Raw genomic sequence first — 23,549 nt, 5'->3', positions numbered from 1 at the left:
GATGTAAATAGAGGGGCTTGGTGTTTAATTCTACGTAATTAAGAAAAATAAAAGTAATCACTTTACATGATTGAACCAAAAACCGGGAGTATAAATCCAAAAAATACTATTAGTCTGTTCTGATCATTAGGATTGAAATCTTCACCTACTTGTCTAATTTCGTTTTTATTTCCCACCATGTCTATCCCTCTAAGAAAGCTATATTGGAATCCTATTATGCCATTTTATTCAAGAAATGGGACCACCTTAATCTACTTACTTTTTATTTTCTTTTTCTTTTCTTTTCTTCTGTTTCTCTCTCTCTTTTGGTTCTTTCAATTTACCCTTTGCTAATTTTCAGTGTTGATGGTACATGATATGTCAAGTTGGCAAAATTGACAGCTCAAAACTACACAGATTGATCAACAAATGACATAAGTTCGTGCATTTAGCTGTTGTCCCATCACCAAATATTTTTATCTTTGCCATCTCTTTCTCTCATCTGTTGTACTAAAAGGTCACGTTGGGCAAGAAGAGAGATCAAGAATTAATATTGTCAAAGGATACCTTCCAAATTTATGTATACATATATACGTTCGAACCAGGAAAATATGCACATGTATATCCTAGGCTTGTGGCTCCTTAACAACGGTAAGTGCCTCCTCTATAGCTTGAACAAAAGTAGCAACCTTGTATGTGAAGAATCCAACTAGCATTGGTATCAACTGTAGCTGCACAACTCCATAATCTTCAACAAGAATGCTACAAAAAAAAAGGGGGCAAAAAATTAGGCTAACTAGGACCCCAGTCATCCCTGCTAAAACGTTTTGTTGATTTCACATTCTGAAATTCATGGTCTGTGGTGTCAATCAAGAATAAGACCAAGCTTTATTCCAAAAAAAATGTACAGAATCAGTCAAAGGGATCTACAGGATTCATCATCTCATCGTATTTACAGTTTCATATACTAAAAAAAAGTTGAGTTTCAAAATAACATTAGACAAGAAGAGCGAGAAAATGAATGTGTTCTGGTAATGAGTGTGAATGCTTATGGTGGCCAATAGAGGGGTCAAAATTGCGAAAACTAATAAGGTAGGGAGCATACTTACCCATTCCAACGGTTATATATCATCACCAATATGACTGGAACTAATAATCGTGGTTGTGCAACGGCTCCCCTGCAACGAAATTGCCACAATTTCACTAAGAGGACACGCAATTCAAAACAAGTTCAATCTTTTTCTTTCAAGAAAAAACTAAATCAGTATTTCATTATACTGGTACAAAGAATTATCAACGTGGAATGTATATTTCACGACTTCCAATCAAGGAACGTCGTGTTATAGAAATGAACTTTCAAAGCACCGCCTGTGACAAGATGAATTGTGAAATATCTTATATTGATTTGTCCTAAAAGATCTTGATGCTTGAGGATACAACATACTTGTCATTTTCTTTTTCTTTTTTCTTAAAATGAGAAACCAAACTTTAAACAAAGACAAGGAAAGAAAATAAAAGGTGCACCATACGGTCCATAGTTAAAAATTAGAACAAAGAACACAGTCTATGGTACCATAGTCTTATGTGAAAGAAATAGATTATAACACGATTTAGTGAAAATCATCAATATTCTACTGTAATAACAAAAGGAGTTGTATAATACATACTTAACAAGTCCTTTTGCTCCATCTGCCAGAGAATCCACACTATTCCCCAGCATCCGTATGTACACAAGAGAACCAATTAGCCCAGCACCAAAGCTGAAATTGGAAGGAAATGTCAAATAATGTATGAATGTGTCTCCAACAAAGTATCATACCACATCATCCCATGCCTCAAAAAATTGTTAATCACAATAAACGACAACTGAGGTTGTTGGCTTGGCAGGATTTAAAAAAAGAAATTAAAATAATAATAATTAGAAACTCAACGTTCATTAATAACATGGCGAAATGATCAAGTGGCAAACAGTGAACAGTGTTCATAACTAATGACTCGGGACGAAAGACCAAAGTGTTTCACTTTTTCCTTTTGCTTCTGTAGTTTTTCTAATAGGCACCAGAGATTTAACCCACCACGCCCCCCCCCCCCCCCCCCCCCCCCCCCCCCCCAGCCACAAAAGAAAAAGGAAGAGGGTAGCATGGGGATAAGCAATCACCCTGAAGGACTCTCCAAAAAAGTTTGCCAAAAAATTCCTAATGACAATAAACTTTTTTAAGGCAGTCCAACTAGAAATAGAGAAAATTGTTGAGATTTGGGGTTTTTCCAGCTGTGTTTTTAAGTTTCCTTAACCTATTGTTAGTTTTAATTTTCAATTTAAAGTTGATGTTAGATTTAATTTTATTAAGATTCCTGAAGTACTAATGTCGTTTTTAATTTGTAAGTTTAGGTTTGCTCTTCTGCCCCTGTAAAGGTGAACTTTCATGATATGTGTTGAATGATATAATATTAAAATTGTCTTCACCTATTAGCTTAAACTTTTGGATTAATTGATGATTTAAGATGGTATCAAAGCAAATAGTCTAAGGAGGTTTTATGTTCAAGCCCCTGCAAAATGTTATTTCCTCCCCAAATGCACCTACCAGGGTGATAACCAAAAAGTCTGTATTATCCATCAAAAAGAAAAGTGTCATCTTCTTCTAAACACTTATTATATATCTTTATTAATTATTGATATGAAAACATGAAGATGACACCTCTTTCTTATGGATAACATGAACTTTTGGGTTTTTGATTGATAATACAGACTTTTTGGTTATCACCATGATAGGTGCATTTTTCCAATATGCATTTTAACTTGTTCGGTTTTCTTCATGTATCAAGCTTGCATGTGAGGGGGCGTGTTGAATGATATGATATTAAATTTGCCTTCACCCACTCGTTTAAACTTTTGGATTAATCAGTGATTTAAGAGTATATGTATCACACTTTAAGCCAAACATTTTTGTACCTGTTCGATGATATGATATTAAATTACTCCACTTATTAGCTAAAGCTTTTGGGTCAATGAGTGATTTCAGAGTACCACATTTCTAAGACAACGTTTTGTGTATCACATCTTCAGTATCCTATTTTTGCATCACCAACATAGAAGTTTTTTCACCCACAGGACTTCATTCACTCAATTTCATCTTCTCTTTGTTTAGCAACCATTGAGATATTGATTTGCTTCTAAAACATTTATTTTTCTATTGATTTCATTTCCTCGACAGTTAAAAGAGTTCCAGAAGAAGTTAAATCCATTCAGCTCCTTTAAAGATACTGGAATGTCTGTCCAATGAAATAAACAACACAAGCCCTCAACTAGCATTTCTTCAAAGAACTCTCTTTCTTCTGCAAAAGGTTAAGTATACATTGTTCCGTGACATGCCTAAAGTCTCATAACAAGTCAAAAATAAATTTACATCTAAGAAAGAGGTGGATAAGGTCTTCCCCACTTTCTTCATACATCAATACCAAGTACCAAGCTACTATTTTTGTGGAGTTAGATAAGCTTTCTTTAGCATTAAACTCTGGATTTATTTCTAGTGATTGAATGAAATTGTATAACTTCCTCATTTCTCTCTGTTAATCTTCAATGGTATTCGAGCCCTAAATTCTTAAAGGCCGTGAGTAAGATATCTCTAAAGAGGAAAAGATTGAACAACTGTAAGAATTGAGTGAGATAGAGTCATCATCAAACCATCTTTCTTTACAAATTCCACCTATTGTGAAAACTACTAAGTATGAGCTATTAAAATGCAAGCCTACTTGCACAGTTATGATCATGGGGAAGCAACTAAACAATACTGATAAACAGAACTACCTCAATCACGTTTGAGAACTCCCCTTATTCTAGGTGAATCATCAAAATAGTAATAAGAATAACCCCGATTAAACATAGATAAACAACCCCAAGAAAGCTAAACAGATTTTGGCTTGGAAATATTGATCCTATCAAGAAGAAAGGAGAACTTGTTTCTAACTTCAAGATTTCGAACTCTAACAATCTAATTGATCAAACTAGATTGAAAGTCCTAAACATGCATTCTAACACAAGAATATACAAACAAAAACATAAAGCATGAAAGATATGAGAAATTTCATTCAAATTCAAGTTGTCCTCAAAATGTGGAAACTACAACCCTATTTATACTAATTAAAAATGTTATAGGAAAGGATAAATGTGGAAACTACAACCCTATTTATACTAATTAAAAATGTTATAGAAAAGGATACAATATTTAATTTTATGCCATTTCAACTGCCCTAATAAATTAAAGTACATATCATTAAATAAGTACATATTAAAGATGTAAATCAATCTATGCATTAAAGATGTGAATGAATCTGAATTTCTAGATTCATTATGACTTTTGGGTGTCCAAATAACTTTTGAAGTTCCAAGTGTTGCAACCCTTCAAGCTTATTGGAAAGCTTAGCTTGAAAGTTACTATTCTATGTTTCAGCTAATCAATGTCAAGTATTTGCTTATCAAATACTATGATCGTGCTCCATTTTCTGATAATCCAATAATAAACAAGATCAAGAGTCATAAGGAGGTCACCAGGAAGGCAAAGACTAAAGTTTGCCAACAGTTGTGTTTCTAATCATATTCAATGAAATTGTGGCCATGAAGTCAAGAAAGTAGATTTGAGAGTTTCTCAAAAGTGAAAAGGGGGAAAACGAGAGGATGAAGGCCAGTGTTCAACTTGATCAGAGAATTCGAGAGAATGCAAATAAAGGATTCTGAGAACATTGAAGAGTATTCAGACAAGTTGTTGAAATTGAAAATTTGGAGCACTTATAGAAGTAATAATTGAAAATGTTGGCAGGAAAAGATTGTAAACTTCTCTCCTTTGTTTTTTTTTGCTGCTTTAGAGGAAAGAGAGGAAGGCATAAAAGAAGAAGAGAAGTTTCTAGAAACATGACGTAGTAACATCTTGATGTTCTTGTAGTTTCTTGGCATTTCTGTGCATGCCATCCTTGAGCAGGAGCCATGCTAATCTTCTCTCTATTGTTCCAATTTTATCAGATGTCCTCGAAGGGATAGTTTCTTAGCATTTATTCATAGACTTTTATAATATTTCCTTTGTATCTTTAGTCTGTATTAAGTCTTGACTTTTTTGTATTTTATGTCTGTTTGTAACCAGTTACTTATCCATACAAATTTCCCCTTACATAAGGCTTGCTGCCTTACTTATAAATAGGGCAGTCATTTGTGCATTCAATTATCATTTTAATGAAGTTTTGAGGTTTTTTTTACTTGTGTGCACCAGAACACCTTTAGCACAACCCACTTGTGTGATCATAAAAACAATTTACGTTAAATTACAAGTTTACTCCCGTCCCTGAACTTCGCGGTTTGTGTTTATTTGGTGCCTAGGCTTTCAATTTTGAGTCTAATTGATCTCTGACAAATTGGACCTTTTTATAAAAACAATTTGAATTTTAAAGGGATACCATTGGCCATTTGTAAAGAGTCTACTACTTCGTAGATCCATGAATTATAAAATTTTGAAGGTTCAAGGACTAAAGTTGTAATCTTGAAAGCTCATAGACCAATAGACACAAACCTCAAAGTAAAGAGACTAAATTTGTAACTTTTCTCAAATAATTTGTCAGATTAACTTATAATAATGGAAATCTGATTACTAAAACCAAATGCATTTGCAGCAGTCATTACTAGAACCCCAGCAAAATTGTTTAAGGAAATTAACATCAAACAAACCTAGCAGAAACTTCTGGAGAATATGAAACATAAGCTGAGATCAAACCAACACCTCCTATTGCCAGTGTTAAAATTTGCATCTTCTTCTTTAACTGAGAAGTCAAAAGAAAACAAAAGGGAAGGAAACAACATTTAATACAGGAAACAAAGGAGTGTAACTGTAAATACAAATATCATGAAGTCATTTTACAATAAAGCACCTTAACATACTGTTCCATGGATAAGGCAGCCAATACTTCTGGATTCCCTTGAGGCCGTCTCAATTCTCGAAACATCACATCCTACAATTCACCCTTAAGCTTCTTTTCAAAACAAGTAAACATCTTAAAGATCTATTTCGTTCTAAATATTATAATTGTCCAATAGCTTCATAAGCTCCAAACCATAAAATTAACACTATTTCAATTTCCAAGCACTATAAGAAAAGCTGGACTCTTGAGATGAGACCTTAGAGATAAACCAAGGGGGTCAAAGAACATACACTGCCTCCAGTAGCTGCCTCATATGCCCTATCCCACTTCTCTTGCTCACGCCTTGTCGGTGCTAACTTCCATCTGGGTGACTTTCGGTGGTCAATCTAACCCATCATTTCATTTCCATTTTAGTAAAAGAGAATGTAACAAAGTAAAAATATCCTGAGATCTCAGCATACTTGAAGTTGCTCATATTCTACAGTAGTCGTTTACATAATTAGTTAATGAAATAGAATCTTCCACATTTTATGAAAAATTTCAATCTACGATGACATCATACCGGAATGTTTTTCTCGACCAAATCTTCTGACCTAGGCATTGGAGGAGCCGATAGTTCTTTGCTCAAGTCAACATCCAAACTGTACTTGCATTATTTGCAAGTGGAAAAATTATGATGCTGCAAAACAGAATAATAAAAGAAAAAAACGTGATTGCAGTTAACATATAAGTAGGAATTGAGAACCAACCTATCAAGAGTCATGACTCTATTCAAGCTAAGAAATCCAGAAGGCTTGTCGTCCTGATACAATAAGATCGTGTCATCAGCGGTCAAATTATCATTCACCAACACATTATAGATGGCATCATAAAACACATCCTGTACACTTTCCATTTTTTAAGACAATCGAATAATTAGCAAATGCCTGGTTCTCAAAAATGAAGAATTGAAGAGTACTTCATAAAGTTCATATAGCTAATGAGTAACAGTTTAAAACTATACCAAAGTAAACGTAGGTTAAAATAGGCATTTAACCTGAATCAGGCAAAGAAAAAATCAATATCCAACCACCTAAATAATAGAACAATCAGGCAAAGAATAGAATAGAATAGAGTAGAAACGAAAGAAGGAGAAGGAATTAGAAGGGGAAACCTTAGGCTTATTGACCGTAAGAGATAAATCATCAGGTTGATATTTGACAAACTTTTTCATCCGGGCCATGAATTCTCTATTCCAGATATAATCGTCGGAGGTTAAAGGATCATCTTTTTCACCACCCCAGTACTTACGGAGCTTGGTAGTGGTAGGGGGGCCGCCGTAGTCCCCTGGGGCAATACCGGTGGACCATTTTTCGGGCTTCTTTTTGGGGAGAATGACCTTGGTTTGCCTTGGGTCAGGTATGGGAGGTGAAATTGAAGAATCCTGGGATATGGGAGAGGAGGCAGCTGAGATGTAGTTGAGAACAGCCATTGATTTTAGAGATGAGGATGGGATTGAAGAATGAAGAAGATGGAGCTTCACAATTAGGTTAAGTTAATCGAAAATAATTTATAAATGTAAAATAAAATACGAAAATGATAAATATCTGGGAGTGGGACTAAGACTGGGAAGCGGGAGTGGTGCGGTCTTTGTCCATTTCTTAACGAACTTAGGGGTGTTTAGGGAAAAGAAAGGAAAATGGAAGGGAATGAATTATGAGAATGATGAGGATTATGAAAAGAAAATAATTATTTATAATTCTTGTTTGGAAACAACTATGACATATTTTTTTCTTTTGTGTTAGCTTTTATTTTAAATAAATTGAATTTTTCATTTTTCAATTTTTTTTTCTTTTTCTACTAATCGAATTTATGTTCGTTAACCATGGCCCATGAAATTTTTTTTCTTTTTATGGAACATAAAATTGCTATCGTAAATCATGTGCCATTACCATATTTCGATAACGAAGCCATTTTCAACTGTACAGTACTATCCGTTAGGCGAAATATCCATAAATTAATTATTTACGCATCATGCAACATCGAGAAAGAAACTGAAATAAATAGTTAACATCCAGTACAATGTAGAAAACGAGTAAGCAAATAAGCAAAACAAATACATGGTTCTGAAAAAGAGAAAACAAGATAAAAGTCTTGTGCGAGGAATAGAGCATCATATTCATAGGTTATCACAGAGGAGGACCCTGCAATAAGCGGCCTTCATCGGATCCGGCATCATGATGAAGCTTCTCATTAGTGACACCTTCTATGTCACTATCATCACGCATTTGCTGATGTCCTCCATAGTAAGGCCCGGGATGGACTCCATATGTGTAATGACCTCTTACACCATCGCATCCTCCTGGTTGATCGATTTATCAGACCATTTTGCAATGGTCTTAAGCTGATCAGTCACAACATCCATGCAATCCCGAACCAGGTCATAACTCTCCAACTGCTGCATGTTGCGCTTCCTTTTCTGTCCACTAGAACTTGCCCCAACGTCGTTTTTCCGACTAGAGCAACCGACCATCATGTCATTTGGCGACATGTTAGTCCTCAGACTGCACATAGTCGGGAACTCAGTCTCAAGGCCATCCTCTAGGGGGACACCGTTGCTGTGTCATGCCACGTTGGACCTGATGTCCACAATCAACTCTACACGGCATCAGTCATAGATTTTTCCCAAACACGTACGACAACTCGTTGTAATGTGGGAAGGGCTTGTTTAGGAGTCATTTTGCTGGAGGATGCGTCTAACAAATTAACAAAAAAAAAGACAAAGTGTTTAGTAATCTAGTATACCCCGTTAGTCATTTAATTAAGTTCAATATCTTACCCAGACCAAATTTTTAAACACGTCCCTCTTAGTGATGATGCACTTGATGTCATCGTTCCAACCGAAGCCACTATCTGTTGGCCCCTCATCTCAGCAATGGCCTGAAACGTCTTTTTCAACAATGTTATTCGACTTTCAATGACGGTGGTTGTACAACCACAGTCGGGCATTCTTTCTCCTAACATCTTGATCAATTATACTAAATAACCTGAGTAGAAGGTTTCGTTGTTTGACCTCTACCCCCCGCGTTCACCAAGTGCACGAGACAATCTACTAGGCATGCCTCCTCTACTTGTGTCCACGAATGCTTTGGTTCCTAGATGAACTGGTCATTCTAATTAAATAATTGAATCATGTCAAGTATTGTACTAAACCAAAAAACATATAAAAATATAAATCGTCGAAACATTAACAAAATTTTCAATAAAGGACAAACTTTTTTTAAACCAAGTCTGATTATACGAAATAGGGGGACAAGAAAGAAACAGAGAAATGCACATACTACAACTATTTCAAGAATGTGGTTGTACTACAAATGAAATGATATGACGTGTTACACAACTGCCATTCGGTGAACATCAACGAAGCAAGTGCATCTCGCCATTGAGTCCATTCGTTTAAGGCCTCAATGCAAGTCATGTCATCACCACTAGTAGTTACGTGCGTCAAGTCACCCTCATCTTCGTCATCTGATATGTCGGTATTCGTCATCTACTGATTTATTAAATTATAGAGGAGACAACAAGCCATAATAGTCCAACTTTGAACTTCAACCGGATAGTGAGATTTTCCACGTAGTATTACCCAACGTCCCTTCAATAGGTCGAACACTCTCTCAATTGCATTTCGTGCAGAAGAATGTTTTATGTTGAAGAACTCTTTCGATGTTGTTGGAGTGTTATCGACACCATGCCACTCTTGTAGATGATAACATTGCCCGATATACGACGCTAGAAAACCCTCCGCATTTGGGTATCCTGCATCACACAGTTAGTAAAACCCTGGAGGTATGAGGTTCAATTGTTTTAAGGCGTTAACCCAAGAAAGAATGAACAAATTCCAAACTGTTTTAGTGAGGGTTAGTTGGAACATATATTTCACCCTTCGAAACCTTCAGACCGTTAGGTCGGGAAATTGCATCTCGTAGGATATGAGAGTCCGCTGCAGATCCTTCCCAGCTGGCTAAGACGAAAACAAAATCCCCCTTTGTATCATATATGTCAAGGACATTCATTGCCATTTCGCCCTTTCTTGTTTAATACCTTGGTCGATCCGCTGCGGACACATTAACTTTGATGTACGTAAAGTCTAATGCCCCTAGGCAATTCTACAACAAATATCGAACGATATTTTTTACGTTCAACCAGTTCCAATGTATAAGTTAAAAAGAAATAGTAAGTTGTTTATGTTGGAATTTTTTGTCCTAAAACTCGTAGTTTGTAATCATATTCTGTTCAATAAAGTTGTTATTGAGAAATTAAATATTCTAATCTTAAATCCAAAAAATCAAGTTCCAAGGTTATTTTTGAATAAACTTGAACTTTATGTGTAAACATAAACGTGGATCAAGTTCGAGTATATAGCCTAAATAGTCTATAGTATATGATAGGTTGGGTGCCTTATTTAGAGAAACTATGGATGCAGCCCACTTTGTAGTACAAACGAGATGATCCTGAATCGTTCATGTAGAGACATCAAAGTGGGGGAATCCTATGTAAAGTGTTTACATAAGACTGAACCATGAATTAGTTTTTTTTACGTTATAACACCGTTTACTGTTTAAAACTAACTATCTCGATTATTGATGACCTAGGTAACTTAATCTTAATCCTGAGTTAACTATGAACTCCTGTTCACACAAGATTATCCTCAGATCTGCATAGGTGAGGGCAGCTCATCAACGTTGACCCAATAAGCCTCCCATTTCAGGGGTAAGATCGGGTGGATAGTTGGGAACATAGGGTACAAGATGGAATTCACTCCTACCCACTTTAGGGTTAGTAGATAGGTTGTTCTCTTAAGCACTTAATCCAAGTCTTGAACAAGGGGCCCCACCCTCTCATTGGCCCGAGAGGGATTAAGTTTATAGGTTGAACCTTAAACCAATTGTTCAATAGTGGATTAGTGGGACTTAAGGAGCAAGATGTAATCTTCGGGGTAAAACGGTATTTTGACCCAGCCAAGGTTACGAGCAACCTGTGAAGGATTAACTTACTGATTATGGTTTTATCAAATGGACACAAATATATCTATAGTGAGGGGAGTGCAACTACGGGACTTTAGTGGAATGACCCGTTAGTTAACGAATATTGATTAACTCGGTTTAAAAGAGTTTAGCTAGTTAATCTTGAATCGTTGGAGCCCATGATCTATAGGTCCATTAGGTTCCTCTGCTAGCTCATATGGATTAAACTTAGAACAGTGTGATGAAATAAGTCGAATTGTTCGAATTGGGAGAAGAAAGGGAAACCGACAAATATAGTGATATAGTCGTCGGTCTTCTAATTATAAATAGAGCTTTATGTTTTACATACTATAAGTATGAATGCAGATTCATACTAAGAAGCTCGGAATTGATGGAATTGGTCAAAAATTGTAAAAAGTCAAAATGTTGACTTTTGACTTTGAAAAGTCAAACTTTGACCGACCTTATATTCAAATGTGATTTGAATTTTGGAAAAATGAATGCGGATTCATGCTCAGGAGGTTGGAATTAGTCAAGACGTACAAAATGGTAAAAAGTCAAAATATTGACTTTTTGACTTGAAATATCTAATGACCATTTTACCCTTGGACTAAGTTAATGGGAAAATCCAACATTTTGTTGGATAGTCCCGCTAACTCTTAGTGGGATATGTGGCTATATGAGATGTAGACAACTAGCCCACTAAGTTCCACTAATTGTTAGTGGAACATTAGGTGTTGAGATTTGGCAAATTAATTACATGCATTTTTGCATGTAATTAGGTTATAAATAGGGGTGTTTTCAAATGGTTGAAAACTTTTGCCTTTTTTATCATTCTCCAATATTTCAACCAAGGAAAAAACCTCTACCTTCCAATCCCCTTTTATCTCCATTACTTTCTACACCAAATTAGGTCCCACAACCTAGTTCTTTGTCCAGAGGATAGTAGTTGAGTACTAGTGGTCGTCTCGGTTTGGGAGATATCGAAGTTTTTTGAAAGCTTCAAAGGTAATATTTCCTAAAACCTTAATTTGATTAGTTTAGGGTTACATGTTAATTGTGGCAATTAGGGTATAAATTTAATTCTTTTTTCGTTGTGCATGTCTTGGTTCTATCAGTTTAGCCCTAACCTCAAAAGATTGCCACCTCAAGTCTGTGCATGCGTTCGTTATAGTTTGTGGCGTAGCCAATAACTCCTCATGCAGACGAAGAACGACCATCAAGACGCGGTTGAAATGTCAGAAGATTGTCTCACCGAACCTTATGAACTCCCTTTAGACCTTTTGATTATTCACATCGCGCGCCGACACATGAAGGAAGATGGCGACCATCTCCTCAACATAGACAAGTTTCGTCAATTCTAAGTCGACCCTGTTCATAGTAGATGACACAGAATTGCGAAACAACGTCTGTCCATCCGTGTACTTTGGCGACACACAAGGTTAGACGTGTGTATCGAAAGTAGGCTAGGTGCCTAATCCTATGTCTATCGTCGCCTGGTATGTGAGTTATCCACTTGTGGTCAATTCAACAGTGCCTCCAATATTAGGAGCATCTGCCATTGAGTGATTGTGAAGGCAGATACAACAACAATTTTTTGTGGGTCCATTTTCCACCTAATATGAATGGAAAACTTGCTAACGATGGAGGAGATAGTAAGAAACCGTAAAAGAAAGTTGTGTTTTCTTTTTTCCACATAGTATCGTTCTCACAGTAATGTGATTGTGTGTTTGTAAATGTGGTGTGATTTGTAAATAGGTTTGGGATTTAGAGGTAAGTGTCATATTTGAAATGAACAGTTGAGATTCTATCTACTACGGTAACGAAGTATTTAAGTCCACATGTTATTTTTAATTAGCTTACCAACAATACTACCTTGAGAAATTTAAGTCCATGTGCTATTTTTAATTAGCTTACCAATAATACTACCTTGCAATCGAATTGTAGTATCATCTTATGAAGATTCCTTACTCTTGCCATACCACTTGAGAGGTCAAATACTTGATCTGACGATTTTTTTTTCATTTTTTAAAACCACTTTATGACTTTCACTGCTTCATAATTTCTTTTTTAAGATTTGTTTTTTAAGTACGAATCCCTACAATTTTATAAGATTTCATGGACAACTATTTTCATTTTATATATATGTATATATTTTACAAAGTTGTAAATAAAAATAAGATTAATTAAACTAAGTTGATTGAATCGTACATTTATATTTTTTTGGAATGCACCAATTAGACTCAATTTTTTTATACATTCAAATATCTTATTTTCACTCATTAAAAAAAACCATTTTAAGATTGTACTTTTTTTTTTCTTTTTCGTTTGTTATTCCACTAAATGAGATAACATATATGTTCATCGGTTTTGAATTTTTGTACTTCGTCTCTTACCTTAAAAAATGTAACAACGACATATGTTAAATTTTGTTCTTTTTTTTTTTTTAATGAAATTAATATTGGAAAGTACATTTTTTTCATTTTTGTTTGTTTTATGAAGTACCGTTGAGAATTGAAAATCTTATTATTATTTTCGAGTGCTAGTTCATATACAACGCATAACGTAACATGGAACGTCAGCAAAAAATGTGCAACATGCATGAAGTGAAGGACATGCTTAAAACAAATCTGAAAACCTATGTGTAAATTTAAACACAGTTAATGTGAAAGTCCATCTTACAAACACGTCAGCTTAAATAGGGAATTTAATTACAGATGTACTGAAAAAAATAACACAAAAATGCACGTTTAAAGACCTTTTTTATGTGTGACAACGTTGGTACCCTATTACATGAAGATGTAGTTGCTACGTACTTGCGCGCACTACGAGGACAAAGAACAAACTTTTGTTAGAGTAATTAACTGTGTTGACTGCTTATGTGTGGAAAGGAAAAAAATGGAAAGGGATGTGGACACATACCTTCAACTATGGACCTATCATCGCGTAGGCATGACGAATACAAAATTGTTACAACTTACGTGCACCAAAATTATATGTATGAAAAAAATCAAAAGTATATGTAGGAAAAAATCAAATGGTTAACAAGTCTTTTTTTCTTTTTTTGTGCCTTAGAGGAAAGTAGTTCGTTCACTATTAGGAAATTGAACTTAAATAATCGTCACATACATGAGATCATACCAAATGAGTAGAACTAGATACAATTGCCCTAAATGGAGCAAAGCAATATATGGTCAAAGAGACAGACAACATAATAGAAGGAAAAAAAATAGTCTACAACATATAGAGTCATCAGTATGAACACTGTTGTGCGAATATGAACAAAAACAAAAGAATGTGCAAAATATAGTATGAACAAACACCAAATGTCATATGAACAAACATGTATGTAGCTTAAAAAAATGTGTGCTATACCATGTGCTATATCAAGGGTACATGTAAACCGAGAAGTAAAATCATATCCAATGACATACGAACAAGGTAGATTCAAGAAGTCAAGTTAAATAAAGATAAAAACCCAACAGAAAAATGTTTAGATCTACGATGGTCATTATTCGTCCAAACTAATTTTAAAAATTTAAATTTAAATTTAACAATAAAACATAAACACATGAACAAGGATTCAAGGACAATAACATATCAGATTTTTTTCCTCATCATCAACATAAAAAAAATGGAAGAAATGTATACCTCAATACCCTACCATGCTTGAATCCACCAAGGTCACAACCGAGTATTATCCAAACTCATCATAAGAGGAAAATCAGAGCGTCAATGGGGTGATCCGAGCAGCAAGGTGTTAAACGAAGGATGCGATTTAGATCCGAGCGCAAATCAAATAGAGAAGCCATGCACGAATCAAATGTGAAGAGGAATTAGTTCCGAGTCAGAACTTAAAAATAAGAAAAATTGAAGGAATGTGTACCTTTTTAAGTTCGCAGCCGAATAGGGGTTTAAACAATGAGATCGAAAATGGGGAAGGAATGCTAAGAAAAACAAAATGAAAATGGAGAAGGAATGAGGTGAATATCATTCAGATAATAGGTGTTTGAGGGAAGAGTTATTATTGGTAGTGTTATGGTAATATGTGTTTGGGGGAAGGAAAATGAAAGATAGTGTTATGATAGTATGTGTTTGGAGAATGGATTATGATAGTGGTGTTATAATAATACGTGTTGAATTATTATAATATGTGTTTGGGAAAATGATTATTATTGTAGTATTATTATAACATGTGTTTGGGGTAAGGATTATGAGTGTAGTATTATGATAATATGTGTTTGGGAAAATGATTATTATTGTAGTATTATTATAACATGTGTTTGGGGTAAGGATTATGAGTGTAGTATTATGATAATATGTGTTTGGGGCAAGGATTATGCTAATGGATTTAGGATAACTTTTTTTTTATTTAAATAAGAAATATTAATATATGAATTTATGAAAGGCCAGTTTGCAAAAATAGCAAAAAAATTTATGATAATATAGAGCTTATGTCACTCACATTTTCAAAATTGCAAAAATAGCAAATTTAAAAGCAGATTACCATCAGATTACTGTTGATTACTGTTATTACCATCATATTTGTCAAATTTGCAATATGAAAAAAAAAAATGTGTTATGAGCTGCTTTTTTTCTAAATTTTGTTGTCATCTAATGCAATTTCAATTTAAAACATATCATAGATTTTTTTTTTTTTGTAAATAAACAATATTAATTTATGTAATTATAATAAACCCTCGATTAGTAAAATATTTGTTTCGTAAATCGTTACATTGACGCCCATTTCATTTCATTTTTTCTTTTCCTATGTTTTGTCGTGCAAAATTATTGCGTAAATCCGTTAACGCATTGAAATAATTTTTTGACATGTATGCAATTGGAAAATAGTTATTCACTACAACTTTTGGTTAAAATGTTACAAAAACAATACATTCTCCAACTATGTACACGTTTCAAAACAACCATTGAACTCAAACACAATTGTCCGTCATGTAAATAACCTAACTTTATTCATAAAAAGCCTCATTTACGTTGTAGTACGGGTCTTTTGATTAAAAATAGTTTTTCAATTGATTTTTGTATCCATTGATTTTACATAACTTACTAAGAATCCTAAAATGTGATTATTGTTCTACGTAAAAAACCCTATAAAAACCTATAATTTATCACTTTTCTTTAACTTGTAAAAAATTTATTGAGGTTCTAACAGTTCACCTCACCTTGATTTTTTTCTCTCTATTGCGTTTAATTTCTATATAAGTTAAGAAAACACAATTAATGAAGTTGAAGGGATTCTTTATTTATGTAACCATCGCAACTTAGTAAGGATTCTTTAAAATTGTTTTATATATAGGTTGTTGAAAATGTCAAACAACTACATTTGACCGCAAATTTTTTATTTTATTAAAACAGTAGCTAATGAATGAAAATGACAGTGCAATAGTAGAGACATGGTTAGTATAATATGCAAATCAATCAATAAACAAAACTATTATTCATCATAGTAAGAAAATTATGGTTACATAATGACATATAGCAAGCGTTTACATTAAGACGAAGAAAACAATAGCGGTAGACCACAAATAGATCGATTTTATAAATGAATGAGGTTTATAGTCATAGTACCTCGTTTACGAATGTTTTAAGTCAGACAACCTGAAAATACACACCAAAAGATTGCAAGTCATTACATATGTGTGCACCGTATACATTATGTAATGTAAAAAGAACGAAAAACACGTACTAAACATACATTAACCGCAAAGAGAACCTTACAAATCCATGTAACCGTACAATAAATACCAAAAGCGTCAGTACATAATGAAAGGGAGAGAAAGTATGTAACGACCCAACTTTTCTAGGTAAGTCGAGGTCATTAATTTTTGACAAAAGACTTTGGTTGATACAAAATGAAATGTAAGCCAATTGAAAAATAACTTTAAGTCAGGCCTGATTTTCTAATATTCAAAAAAACTAAAAAAATGTACTATTTACAAATAAAAGTTTGTAAACTAACTTTCAATACCACGTCTTTAAACCTCAAAAGAAACAATAAGCGGAAGCAAATAACACGTTTCCTATGGTAATCACGCTTCCTTCCTGCCCCTCGCCGGTTTGCCACCTTTATTTCTTTTGCCTAAAAATTAAACATAAGAAGGGTGAGTATAAAAATATCCGGTAAAAGACCCTCTATTGGTCCCGTCAGGGGAAAAATAAATTGTTAACATTCTATTGGGACACCCTGTACAGTCTTGTGATCTCGTAGGATGCACATTTCAGTCTAACGCCCCGAGGGACGTACATATCAGTCTAGTGTTCTGTAGAAACACATATCAGTCTAGTGCATCCCGAAGGTGCAGAATAATTGGTGATCCCGCGGGACACCTACAAGGCACACATCCCAATAAAAGCTAACAATTTTTCCCCTCAATCCATTCGAACCATCTTTCAATTACTTCAAAACATAAAGTTCTTTCTCTCAACGTTCTAACAGTCAACTTATCTCACTTTAGTCAAATGTCTGTCAATAACATACTAATACGTCAGTCAATCAAACTATACAGTCATAACACCCCTCAATTTGCCAGCACACGGTCATACTTTAGCGTAACGTACACCCAGTCTAAACGACAATCACAAGTTCACATTCGCATCTCATACAAACAACATCTACAATTTTCATCCTGTCCACATCCACACACATATATATATATTCCAAGACAATCACAATATGCATTCAACATTAAGTCTACTTCAATCCATGTGTATATATATATATTTTCAGTCAATCCACAGTATACATTCAACACCGAATCTACATCCATACGTGTATATATATATATCATCTCAACATCTTTACTCAGTCAGAGATAACCATACAGACATACAATTCACAAGCATAGGTGAGTCCAGTAGAAAATCTCTTACCTCAAAGTTAGGGAAGCTCCTTAATCAACTAACGTCCACGAAACAATCCTAAGCATAACAATACAAAATTCGATTACTTTCACGATACATATCTCACTTACTTTCCTCAACGTAAGTTCCAACTCACCGAAGTATTGGCGAATTGAACCCTCAACAATTCACAAATTGGTTGTGAATTTAAGGGAGCCCAACGTTACTCCCAACACCTTCAAGAACCAATTAACAAATTAGCTAAACATTCCAACCATAACACTTGAACCACTTTGAAACCAATTACCATTCATACTTAAGTTATTACCAACAAAGCAACCTCGATAAAATTGTAAAACAGAGACAGCGGCACACTTCAACGCACAACTGTCGAACTCGCAGTAAAAATCCTAAGTGTGGGTCGGTCAGCGGTCGGCCAAAGGAGACGTGGCGGCTGGGCTTCACGGATGGGGACTGACGCGAACAGACCACGAATCTGAACGGTTACAGCAACTAGTCGGCCGACGTCGATAGCAGGTGGGGCAGCGGAGCTTCGCGAAACAGGGTGACTCGTGATGGAGAGACGGCATACGGCTGGACTTGGCTTAGACGGAGACAGAGCAACGGCGCGGAGACGGTTGCAGCGGCAGTTTTGGATCGAAGAAGAAAAGAAAGGGTGGCGGTTGGGTTCGGCTTCGGTGAACGGAGACAGAAACAGACGAACCCGGTGGACGGCTCGATCTGGCGGGGTGCAGATCTGGACGACTGCTGCAAGGTGACGCGTACGGCTTGCTTCGCGAACTGGCCGACGGTTGCAGCGACGGAGACAGAGCAACAACGGCTGGGTATGGTGGAAAAGAAAGAGAAACGGAAGAAGAGAAGTTTTGGGGTGGCGGTTGCTGGCTGCGAACGGAAGGAGAACGGAAGGGAGGGTCGGCGCACGGGAGGAAGAAGAAAAGGGGAAAAAATTTGTAAATTTTCTTTTTTTTTCTTTTCTTTTATTAAATAAAAATATAAAATATATATAATAATAAAATATAAAATAAATATATACATATATTTAAAATTTTCATTTTCTTTTCTTTTATTTAATAAAATGTAAAATAAATATAATAATAAAAATATAATTGAATATATATATATATATATATTTAATTATATTAATACATTTTCAAATCTTCTTTCTCCCTTTCAACATATTTAAAAAAAAATCTTGAACAAATCGAAATAATTTTCTTAAATAAATTACCTTCAAGTTTGGGGCGTTACAAAGTAGCCCCAGAGTTATGAAATTCCTAGTGAACTCGGTAACATCATATGTAAAAGTAAAGCAAGCAAAGAGAGTCAGAAAATCGAGACCATTTAAAAGAGTAAAGGAAGCTGTAGGGATAAAAGCCCTATGATAGCGGAAGAATTAAAGAACCATTACTCAATTTAATTTGGAAATCTTAAAATACCGATACATTGGCAACATTTTAGAATCATAATTCTAAATAAATTTTAAGCATGCTTTTAAAGATAAGATACGAGAACTTACTTTCGATGACGTCTCTGAATTTACAACTCAATCTCCAAATTGGGACACCACGAGATTGGTTTATGGGAACTAATTGGGTCGAAGACCTTTCTAATTGGTTTGTGGGAACCAATTGGGATGGAAAAAGGCTTAGAGATATTCGAGAGAAACTCTTTTTGCAGAGAGAAAAAACTTTGACTTGTTTTTCTTAATGAACTTGCTAAAAAACTGTTTTCTTATAGATATTTATAACTCTCTTTCCTTCTTAGAATATGAAAAAGAGTAGGAGAGAATCATGAGATTCTACTATCAAATCTACTAACTAATTAACAATTAATCAATTAATTAATAATTAATTAAATCATATTTAATTAATATTTCATTCAAATCTTATTTGAATGAATACCTTTACAATATCTTATATATTTATATTAATATAATGAATTAAATCATATTTAATTAATATCTATGCAATATCTTATAAATTTAATTAAATCAAATTTAATAAAATGAACTAAATTAATAATTAATTCTTCAATTAATTAATAGCTAAATTAAATATCGTTTATTTAACTTAAATTAAATTTGAATCATATTCAAGTATAAGTTTCTCTCATGATCAATAATTTTAATATGAATCCAATTCACATTAATATTTGAAATTATTCAAATATTTTATCTCTCATAAATTAATTTTGAATCATATCCACAATTAAATTTATAATAAAGTTTCACAAACTTTATATTATAATATATCACTATACATTAAATTAATTCCCTAAGTAAATTTGAACATTTCAAATTACAACCAATATAAATAAATCTCATTATCCTTTACACTAAGGAAGGTGACCTAATGGACCTACAGATTAGAAACTACAACGATATGAGATTAATTGGCTAAACTCATTAACCACATTAATCAATATTCGTTAACTATGTGTACACTCCATTAAAGACTCACAGCTGAACTCTTCTCACTGTAGATATATTTTTGTGTCCACAAATATATATCATTAACAGTAAGTTAGTCCTTCACGAGTGTTCGTAACACTAGCTGGATCAATTTACCGTTTTACCCCTGGATTACCTTTAATTCTTAAATAAATACCAGTGCTCCTCCAATGAACAACCTGTTTATGGTCCTACCAATAAACAGAAATCTCTCTCGTGCCATAGAGAGGGTAGGGCCCTTTGTTCAAGACCTGGAGACACCATTTAAGGGAACACACATCTACTTACCCTAAAATAGGGAATGAGTGAATTTCATCTTGTGTAATTATGTTCCCAGCTCCCCACTCGATCTTGTCTCCAAAATAATAAGCTTATTGAGTCGACGTTCTAGCCATTCTCACCCGTACAAATCAAAGGACAATACCTCGCGAACAGGAATTCATAACACACTCAGGATGAAGACTAAGTTACCTAGGTCATCGTAGTGAAATAGAAACCTAACTAGTTAACGGAGTTACATCTAGTGGTTACTATTTTTCGGTTCGGTCTTATGCAAACTAATTGCATAGGATACCCCACTCGCATGGCAACTACACGAACGCGTTAGATCATTGCGTTTGTATTAAATACAAAGTGAGTCGTATCAATAGTGTTACCAAGATAAGGTACCCAACCTTACCACTATACTATAGACCCTTTAAGCTGATCTTGAACATTGATCCTTGTATGTCTCTACATACTGTTCAAGACTCATTAAACAACTTAGGATGTTAGTTTATTGGATTTGGGTTATTAAGACAAAACTAATAATTTAATCAATAACAATTATTACAATAATAACACTTTATTAATAACGATCAATGGATTATATTTACAATCTACGAGTTTTAGGATATGAATCCCAACATGGTGACAAAACAGTGGGTTGTAAAAAAATTAATACTGTGGCTAAAATGACATCACATTGTTGACATAAAAACATGATGTTAGAGGAATAGACAATGTTATCATAAACCAAGAGACATTAACCACAATTCAATGCAATCCTCGAAACAAAAAAACAAGTGAAACAAATCCATAAATGTGAGGAACACATAATGAAACAAAAAAAAGAAAAAAAAACAAGTGAAACAAGTTTGTTTAAATAATAATAAGGCAATGAACAAATAGAATGAATCACAAAATTAATTTTAAAAAACAAGTGAAACAAATCCATAAATGTGAGGAACACATAATGAAACAAACAAAAAAGAACAAGTTTGTTTAAATAATAATAAGACAATGAACAAATGGAATGAATCACAAAATTCATTTAGATGCAGTAAACATAACATGAAATGGGGGTGTAGGACAAAATGGATCACATACGGAGACAAATTAAAATCATACATGTGAGGAACACATAGTTAGGAACACCGAAACAAATTAACAGATGAACCATTAGAAAAAAAAATTGAACCAAAGTTTACGTACATCAGAGAGTGCCCAACATTAAACTCATTACTGGTAATGGAAAAATAAATATATAGTAGATCCAAAAATGTACAAACATGAAAAAAACATCAGGGAGTGACTACCAATTTACTCATCATCGGCTGTACATACCTTTGGTGTTGATCGACGACCCCTAACATGCTCCACTGTGCCCCTACTCGGCTTCCCTTCAACATTTTAGTGTAGCATCTAATGCATTAATGGCCATTCGATCGGAACAACAGTGTAGTAAAATTGTTCTTGGACCGACAAGGGTTAGGAAGCGGCAACGGTTCATCGACAAACCAAAATATGGAAAGATGGAGAAAGGATGAGAAACATTTCAAAGGTAACGAACGTTCGTTGCAATCGGTCGACGAAACGCATCGGAGAGAGGATGTGATCTGTTTTGTAGGCAACATCGTCAAAATGCAACTGTCACAAAATGAAAATGGGTTTCAAGAGATCAATGACATAAAATCGAGGAGAGTAGGGAAAAATCAAAGACAAACAGAAGTAGGTTATCGTCGAAAATGGGATGGAAGGAAATAGATTTCCTTTCATTTTTTTTTCACATCAGAGATGAAAAGAAGAAGACAAAGAAAATGAGGAAGAAAAGTTGAGGAAAAGGGAAGAAAACGAACGAAAATCAGAGGAAAATGGAAGAAATCGGTTGGAAATGGGTAGGACAATTTTAGGGTTGTACGAAGAAAAATGGGGGAGAAATGTAGGGGAAGTTAAGTTAAATGGGGATCCTAATCCCTATTTATCATAACACTTGGGCCAAACACGGTTTGGCCCAATTTTCTAATCTTTTTTCCCCTAAAACTTAGCCCCAAACACACTCTTAAGGTATCATAATATCTAATTTTGGAGACACTAAACTCAAATGAACGGAAGGGATACTCCAATAGTAATTAGTACTAAGTACAATTGTGAGACCGGTTTTTAATTCTAGTATAGAAAGTAAAATTTTGGCTAAAACTACTATAGAAATTGGCCTTTGAGTATATGCGCGAAAATGATTAAGTGATAAAATCTTTTCTTGTTAGAATAAGTTTTGTGATTAAGAAGTTAATTCGTGAGGTAATTTTGAGAAAAGAAGGATTTGCAGTAGAATCTATAAGTCTAAACGCTCTCAAAAGAAAGCTGGTAAGTTTTAGAACGAATAGGGGTTTGGGTAGTCTTCGCGATAAGAACCAAGAGTTTCGCGATGAAAAAGTCTGCGAGGAAGTCTTGAAGTTTAAATTCGCGTTAAGTGTTCTAAGCGAGTAAAAGATGGTTCGTTCGTAAGAAAGGTTTCTTGTAAAAATATAACTACACGATAAGGTTATTTGCAAAAAGTGTTGTGGTTAAAGTTATTTATGGTGTGGAGTTAGGCGAGAAGTAAGGTCTAACTAAGAAAATGTCAAATCTAATTCGACACGGGTTAACATGTAAGATTAAGAAAATGTCTTTTCCCTCTCTATGAGAAGAGAAGGAAGAGGAGAATTTTTGTTAAAGTGTGGTGAGTGGTTTTCTTCTTAAATGTTTTGTGGTTCCGCTTTACTATTTTGAAAGATGATTTCAAATGAGAAAGTTTTTAAAAAAGAAGTCGTGAAAGTGTTTCAAATGAGAGTGTTAAAGCTTGATTTGATGATTATGATTTCTATGCTATGAAATGGTTTTCAAACCATTAGTTGATTCCTTGAGATTATGCTAACTTTTAAGTGCACATAAAGAGTCAAGGCCGTCATAGGGTGTACGGACCACATGGTGATTAGAAGTTGGCTTATGCATTGAAAGGAGTGTATAAAGCTTAGTGGCCTGAGCCATAAGGACGAATCTGTATGTTCTCAGATGTTGTTGATACAGTGTTGTTG

General features: G+C 34.4%; 1 protein-coding gene, 1 long non-coding RNA gene and 1 pseudogene across 4 annotated transcripts; all 3 read right to left on the bottom strand.

Annotated features, from left to right (window-relative positions):
- Positions 1-397: 397 nt before the first annotated feature.
- On the bottom strand, positions 398-7,473 carry LOC101216352 (protein CONSERVED ONLY IN THE GREEN LINEAGE 160, chloroplastic). Its single transcript, XM_004150277.3, has 9 exons — positions 7,034-7,473; positions 6,630-6,682; positions 6,443-6,521; positions 6,171-6,266; positions 5,890-5,970; positions 5,690-5,781; positions 1,647-1,739; positions 1,089-1,157; positions 398-741 (listed from the first exon to the last, which is right to left on the bottom strand). The coding sequence occupies exons 1-9, from the start codon at positions 7,349-7,351 to the stop codon at positions 606-608; spliced, it is 1,017 nt and encodes a 338-aa protein (XP_004150325.1). The 5' UTR covers positions 7,352-7,473; the 3' UTR covers positions 398-605.
- LOC116404827 lies at positions 4,913-5,009 on the bottom strand (annotated as a pseudogene).
- A 9,094-nt stretch (positions 7,474-16,567) lies between the features above and the next one.
- LOC116404371 lies at positions 16,568-22,428 on the bottom strand. Of its 3 annotated transcripts, none has more exons than XR_004217216.1 (4): positions 21,820-22,428; positions 17,902-17,980; positions 17,775-17,822; positions 16,568-16,983 (listed from the first exon to the last, which is right to left on the bottom strand). It is a non-coding gene; the product is annotated as an uncharacterized LOC116404371 (long non-coding RNA). The 3 variants fall into 3 exon arrangements; XR_004217215.1 differs by lacking the exon at positions 21,820-22,428 and adding an exon at positions 18,073-18,763; XR_004217214.1 differs by lacking the exons at positions 17,775-17,822; positions 17,902-17,980.
- Between the last annotated feature and the right edge of the window lie 1,121 nt (positions 22,429-23,549).

The sequence above is a fragment of the Cucumis sativus genome, chromosome 6 (assembly GCF_000004075.3).
Source record: "Cucumis sativus cultivar 9930 chromosome 6, Cucumber_9930_V3, whole genome shotgun sequence".
Lineage (NCBI taxonomy): Eukaryota > Viridiplantae > Streptophyta > Magnoliopsida > Cucurbitales > Cucurbitaceae > Cucumis > Cucumis sativus.
Note: the sequence above shows the minus strand (reverse complement) of the source record. Positions and strands in the feature narration are given on the sequence as shown.